The sequence below is a fragment of the Oncorhynchus tshawytscha genome, linkage group LG01 (assembly GCF_018296145.1).
Source record: "Oncorhynchus tshawytscha isolate Ot180627B linkage group LG01, Otsh_v2.0, whole genome shotgun sequence".
Taxonomy (NCBI): Eukaryota; Metazoa; Chordata; class Actinopteri; order Salmoniformes; family Salmonidae; genus Oncorhynchus; species Oncorhynchus tshawytscha.
In genome coordinates, this window is record NC_056429.1 from 19,361,788 (window position 1) to 19,369,242 (window position 7,455).

At 42.3% G+C, this 7,455-nt stretch overlaps 1 protein-coding gene across 1 annotated transcript in view; it reads left to right on the forward strand.

The window, feature by feature from the left end:
- The window catches only part of shdb (Src homology 2 domain containing transforming protein D, b), a 28,509-nt gene extending 26,056 nt beyond the window's left edge, over positions 1–2,453 (forward strand). The window contains exon 7 of the mRNA XM_024404137.2: positions 1,460–2,453. Within this exon, the coding sequence (XP_024259905.1) occupies positions 1,460–1,646 (187 nt within the window). The 3' untranslated portion in view covers positions 1,647–2,453. The remainder of the gene's footprint in view (positions 1–1,459) is intronic.
- The last annotated feature ends 5,002 nt before the right edge of the window (positions 2,454–7,455 follow it).

Below are 7,455 nucleotides of genomic sequence, written 5' to 3' on the forward strand. Positions count from 1 at the left end.
TTGTGTGAAGCGACAAAGCGACAGTATGTGGTCTCACAATAGGAGGTACCAGGGGTCTATGAAAAGAAGTGGTTTGATCTTTTCTCTGAATGGTTGTGAGGGAGGCGGAGGTAGTTAAAGGGAGATAACCAGTAGAGCAGGGTTCCTCAACTGGTGCCCCCCACTCCCGCAATTTTTGGAATCTGTTCCCTAGTATTTGCACACGTAATAGAGAGACACGCGGTTGTATACAAACCTAAGCAAAGTTTGAAATTGTGTTTTAGTCAAATAAATATGTTTGGGTTTCTTGTGGTCAATTTGCAGTCTACAAATGATTTGTAATTATGTTCCAGCCACCCGACCATTCGCTCCAAAAATTGGCCCACTGTTGAATCTAGTTGATGATACCTGGTGCAGAGAGTAAGTCGGCTTGGAAACAGACTGACAGACAGCCCAGCGTCGCACCAATATGAATATAGATCAGACAAACCATGTCTCTTCAAGAGAGATTTTACTCAGTGACCTGTGGCTATTTAATAAAAAACATACCTTTCATTCCTTGATGTGCACTAAAGTACATTAAGGTTGAACCAAAAGATTACATGCAACAAATATGAAATGAAAAAATAAATCATTATGTGAAATTGAATGAAACAATGTTTGTTGATGCTAATATGATGTACAATATATACAATATATACAATATATGATAACAATAGCGTAATATATTTAATATGCCATATACTATTTTTTAAGTTTCACTAATTAATTCTAATTAACTGAATCATTATGACACACCCCTCACTATTGTCATTGGTTGCACTAATTGCACTATTTGTCTACATAACCTGGTTCAAGTATTCATGACATTACCCTGAGGAGGGCACAGTGATGCCGAAACGTTGGTAAATACCCATTAAATTGCTGGAGTGTGCAACTTTCTTTATTTTGATAGTTTATACTAAAGTACACACACAAAATAGCACTAGCAGTTTAGCGATGCTGGTTCTGTTTGTTGTTGTTGTGAAGAACAACAGACTTCCCTGGTCTTAAATGTTGATTTTGCTAACTGTAATAATGACTAAATGTAGCTCCTCTATTAGAGCCCTTGTCTTTCCCTCTGCTTCTGTAATTAGACATCCATCATGATGTGCTGGTTGCTCTTAAAGGGGAGGTGCAGCTCTGCTCTACTGCTAGTACTGTGTCACCCCCCCCTCTCCGTCATACCCTTCATCTTCTTTGTCTTTCTTTTTTGTCTTTTCTCTCACATGGCATTACATCACTCATTTATACTGTATCACTCCCCCATTCCCTCTCTGCTTTCTAGTCATACATTATGATATGGTGTTAAATCTTGGTGAGAAATACCTCATAAAATGCCAGAAATATGTAAGCTGTATTTCAGCCCTGTCCCTTCCACTGTGTCATTATGTGATATGATGTGGTCCATGACTCTTCCGTGCTCTGTCTTCTCTCTCAGGAGCTGCCAAGGCTTCATGCACATGAAGTTCAGCCAGTGTAAGGATGGGAAGTACGTCCTTGGGCAGAACAGCCTGCCATTCGACACCATCCCAGAGGTCATCCACTTCTACACCACACACAAGCTACCAATCAGAGGAGCTGAACACTTGTCTCTGCTCTTCCCCGTGCTCGTACAGACCCTCTGATTGGCAGGTACTCTGTTCCTGGTATCCTGGGTCACATTGTGATTGGACACTGACTTTAGATTGGGTAAATCCCTTCGTTATTCAAGTCAATCAGGCCGCCAGTGCTCTAGTTGGACTGGACTATTTTTTTGAGGATTCAGCATCTGCTAGCTTGTCAGTAGAGTACCTTCACGGACCTTCTTGTTTCTATGATGCCAACTCTCTCTGATTTGGGAACATATTCACATAAAATGCAATACCTGGACTATACCGGCGCCTTCGGTACCTCGGATGCTATCTGGAGTACCTGTTGCAGAATGAGCCTCTCACTGAGCTAGTATTGCTCCACTGGTTGACAGTCTCAAGGAAAACTTGGTTGTACTCACACAAACACACCTCTGTTGATTTGATACTTTCTGTACTGTTGAGTAAATCCTATCATGTTGACAAATTGGAAGTCAAACCCGCATCACTGTATGGCTGTTGTAGCAGCAGCTGTAGAGCTGTGTCTAATTGTACTACTGTTTCCATGTGTTTGTCATAATGATCTGTATGTCTGGACACCTTCACTGCCTGGTTGCAGTGCTCTGTAGTTGACCAGCACCATTTTCAGTAGAGAGCCAAAGGTTTATATGGCCACATAAATGGCCAAATCACAATGATAATGGGTGTTATGTTTTAATGATCATTCTTATTACCTGGATATTCATACTGTAATCAGTATGATTTCTCTGATATATAATTATGGATAGGACATGTTTTCTCATTTACCTGCTGTGTTCAAACATTTCACCTGTGGTTAAAAACAATAAATGGTTTCTTAAAGAGCAGTGTCTGCTTTGTGTATCATGTGGAAAGATGAGTATCACAGTTTCTGATTCTGTAGATTTGTCCTTTGGTGTTATCCAAAGCCATATAGAGAGTTAGGCCAGGTTTTAGAACAGCCCCGTGTTAATGCCCCATACAGAACTTTATTCTTGAAATGTTGTTGACATTTTGAGAGCACCTCTGACAATTTCTATATGAAATGACCCGCAAATTGAAGACGTTTTTATCGATTAGCATTCGGCATAATGTTTATCCCAGTCTTTACTGTGTTGTAGTGTCAACACATTTCTTAATATACTTTCACTGAACATCTTCATAGGTTTTGAAAAATATTAGAAATAAACAGTGCAACTCGGAAGCATTAATTATCAACGGCTATGGAGAAGAAAGTGGCGTGCTCCGGAACGTTCAACTGCATTGGTCTAACTCTATTTGTACAACGGGTGGGTCTAATCCTGAATACTGATTGGTTAAAAACGCATTCCAGACGGTGTCTATTCAACATGTTACCACCAGCTAAATCTAAGACATTAAAATGCCTATTTACTCTGTTCCTTCTGACTGCGCAATCCATTGTCTCATCGGCCCAGGCAGGGAAATTATAATTTTATTGAACCTTTATTTAACTAGGCAAGTCAGTTAAGAACAAATTCTTATTTACAATGATGGCCTACCCCGGCCAAACCCGGACGACGCTGGGCCAACTGGCCAATGGTGGTTCTAGTGTTAGATTAGGAAGGATTTTAATTTTTTTCATGAGCATGGCCTTATTTCTATTACAGCATATTGGATGACTATCAATCATATTCCATTCACCCAGTTCAATGTAAAAGCGATAGGTTTAGGCTACTACACGATACTCAAAATTTCCCTATTCCCATCATGAGTTTGCTACAACCTAGCCTATGAATGAAAGTTTATTACGTATGTGCACACAGGTCGAGAGAAAATTGAGGTGACACATTCAATACCACCTTGCACACTTATTTCTGCATCTAGCTGATATAGGGTGTAAATCATTAGTCCAACAGTTGCAAACAAGTTTTTATTGGAGAAAATTCAGGTGTGTTTATTCCCATTTTGTTCCGTTTGAGAAATGTTTTTCAACAGAATATGCAGAATGAATACACCCCTGATCACGGGTAAACAGTTCACTTTCATAGCAGCCACATTGTATTCCTTCTCGCATCTAAGCGCTCTCCTCTCACCTTGTCCCTTTGCTTGTTGACTTCAATGCACAACACATCAGCTGTATGTGACCAGGTGAAAAAACCTTTCCAAGCCAAACTATATTAAAACCACTACAGACAGCCTACATCATTGTCACCATAGTAGCTAAAGTAACATCATAGTCAACATAGCTAATAGAACTAACGCGTTAGTAAACCCACTACAATCATGCAGTAACGTTAGTGTACAGTCAGTAAGCAGTTTAGCACTTACCCCGGTGGCAATACATGTGTAAAACCAAAAGCTTACCTTGACTTGGAAGAGGTCCACTGTTGTGTTGGATAGTCATAGCCAACTAGCTAACATAGCATCCCTCTGTTTGAGCAGGGTGTTTCAGTAGGCAAAACTAGCTAGCTGCATTTGCTAGCTAAGTAAGTGAAACTAAAAGTGGGAAAAATGACTCTCTCCCTCACTTCTCCTTCATTTTTGAATAAATACATTTGTTCATAACTGTTCAACTTTTGTCTCTCTCTTTGAGTCAACTACTCACCACATTGTATGCACTGCAGTGCTAGCTATCTGTAGTTTATACTTTCAGTACTATAATAATTATCTGATCCTTTGATTGGGTGGACAACATGTCTGCAAGAGCTCTGATAGGTTGGAGGATGTCCACCTGGAAGTTGTCATAATTACTGTGTAAGTCTATGGAAGGGGGTAAGAACCATGAACCTAGATTTTGTATTGAAATCAATGTACCCAGAGGAGGACGGAAGCTAGCTGTCCTCCGGCTACACCATGGTGCTACCCTACAGAGTGCTGTTGAGGCTACTGTAGACCGTCATTATAAAAGTGTGTTTCAATCAATTATTTGGTGACGTGATTATATTTAGTATAGTTGTATCTAACAAAGTATAAATTTTTATGATATTGATTGAGGATGGTCCTCTCCTTCCTCCTCTGGAGACTCCACTGATATACACTGAGTATACAAAACATTAGGAACACCTGCTCTTTCCATTACATAGATTGACCATGTGAATACAGGTGAAAACTATCCCTTATTGACAGAGGTGGGACCAAGTCACTATTATTTGAGTCACAAGCAAGTCACAAGGTCAGAGTCTCAAGTCGAGTCTCAAGAAAAACGGGTCAAGAGTCAAGTCCAGGCCGTGCATTCTAAGAGCAAGTCAAGTATTGGGAATTGGAAAGCGGCCGCGGTCATCCCCCTCTTCAAAGGGGGATACACTCTAGACCCAAACTGTTACAGACCTACAGTATATCACAAAAGTGAGTACACCCCTCACATTTTTGTAAATATTTGAGTATATCTTTTCATGTGACAACACTGAAGAAATTACACTTTGCTACAATGTAATGTAGTGAGTGTACAGCTTGTATAACAGTGTAAATTTGCTGTCCCCTCAAAATAACTCAACACACAGCCAATAATGTCTAAACCGCTGGCAACAAAAGTGAGTACACCCCTGAAAATGTCCAAATTGGGCCCAAAGTGTCAATATTTTGTGTGGCCACCATCATTTTCCAGCACTGCCTTAACCCTCTTGGGCATGGAGTTCACCAGAGCTTCACAGGTTGCCACTGGAGTCCTCTTCCACTCCTCCATGACGACGTCACAGAGCTGGTGGATGTTAGAGACCTTGCACTCCTCCACCTTCCGTTTGAGGATGACCCACAGATGCTCAATAGGGTTTAGGTCTGGAGACATGCTTGGCCAGTCCATCACCTTTACCCTCAGCTTCTTTAGCAAGGCAGTGGTCGTCTTGGAGGTGTGTTTGGGGTCGTTATCATGTTGGAATACTGCCCTGAGGCCCAGTCTCCGAAGGGAGGGGATCATGCTCTGCTTCAGTATGTCACAGTATATGTTGGCATTCATGGTTCCCTCAACGAACTGTAGCTCCCCAGTGCCGGCAGCACTCATGCAGCCCCAGACCATGACACTCCCACCACCATGCTTGACTGTAGGCAAGACACACTTGTCTTTGTACTCCTCACCTGGTTGCCGCCACACACGCTTGACACCATCTGAACCAAATAATTTTATCTTGGTCTCATCAGACCACAGGACATGGATCCAGTAATCCATGTCCTTAGTCTGTTTGTCTTCAGTAAACTGTTTGATGGCTTTCTTGTGCATCATTTTTAGAAGAGGCTTCCTTCTGGGACGACAGCCATGCAGACCAATTTGATGCAGTGTACGGCATATGGTCTGAGCACTGACAGGCTGACCCCCCACCCCTTCAACCTCTGCAGCAATGCTGGCAGCACTCATACATCTATTTCCAAAAGACAACCTCTGGATATGACGCTGAGCACGTGCACTCAACTTCTTTGGTCGACCATGGCGAGGCCTGTTCTGAGTGGAACCTGTCCAATTAAACCGCTTAAAGCTCAGTTTCAGGGTCTTGGCAATCTTCTTATAGCCCAGGCCATCTTTATGTAGAGCAACAATGATTATTTTCAGATCCTCAGAGAGTTCTTTGCCATGAGGTGCCATGTTGAACTTCCAGTGACCAGTCAGTATGAGGGAGTGTGAGAGCGATGACACCAAATTTAACACACCTGCTCCCCATTCACACCTGAAACCTTGTGTAACACTAACGAGTCACATGACACCGGGGAGGGAAAATGGCTAATTGGGCCCAATTTGGAAATTTTCACTTAGGGGTGTACTAGCTTTTGTTGCCAGGGGTTTAGACATTATTGGCTGTGTGTTGAGTTATTTTGAGGGGACAGCAAATGTACACTGTTATACAAGCTGTACACTCACAACTTTACATTGTAACAAAGTGTCATTTCTTCAGTGTTGTCACATAAAAAGATATACTCAAATATTTACAAAAATGTGAGGGGTGTACTCAATTTTGTGATAAACTGTATATCCATCCTGTGCAGCCTTTCTAAAGTCTTCGAACGCCAAGTGAACAAACAGATCACCGACCATTTCAAATCCCACTGTACCTTCTCCGCTATGCAATCTGGTGTCTGAGCTGGTCACGGGTGTACCTCATCAGCCACGCTCAAGGTCCTAAATGATATCATAACCGCCATCGATAAAAGACAGTACTGTGCAGCCGTCTTCATCGACCTGGCCAAGGCTTTCGACTCTGTCAATCACCGCATTCTTATCGGCAGACTCAACAGCCTTGGTTTCTCTAATGACTGCCTCGCCTGGTTCACTAACTACTTCTCAGATAGAGTTCAGTGTGTCAAATCGGAGGGCCTGTTGTCCAGACCTCTGGCAGTCTCTAGGGGGTGCCACAGGATTCAATTCTCAGGCCGACTCTCTTCTCAGTATATATCAATGATGTCACTCTTGCTGCGGGTGATTTTTGGATCCACCTCTACGCAGACGACGCCATTCTGTATACATCTGGCTTTTCTTTGGACACTGTGTTAACAAACCTCCAAACGAGCTTCAACGCCATACAACACTCCTTCCGTGGCCTCCAACTGCTCTTAAATGCTAGTAAAACTAAATGCATGCTCTTCAACCGATTGCTGCCCGCACCCGCCCGCGCGACTAGCATCACTACTCTGGAAGGTTCTGACTTAGAATATGTGGACAACTACAAATACCTAGGTGTCTGGTTAGACTGTAAACTCTCCTTCCAGACTCATATTAAGCATCTCCAATCCAAAGTTAAATCTAGAATCTGCTTTCTATTTCGCAACAAAGCATCCTTCACTCATGCTGCCAAACATACCCTCGTAAAACTGACTATCCTACTGATCCTTGATTTCGGCGATGCCGAAATGAGCGTGGCTATCACAGTGCCATCCGTTTTGTCACCAAAGCCCCACATACTAC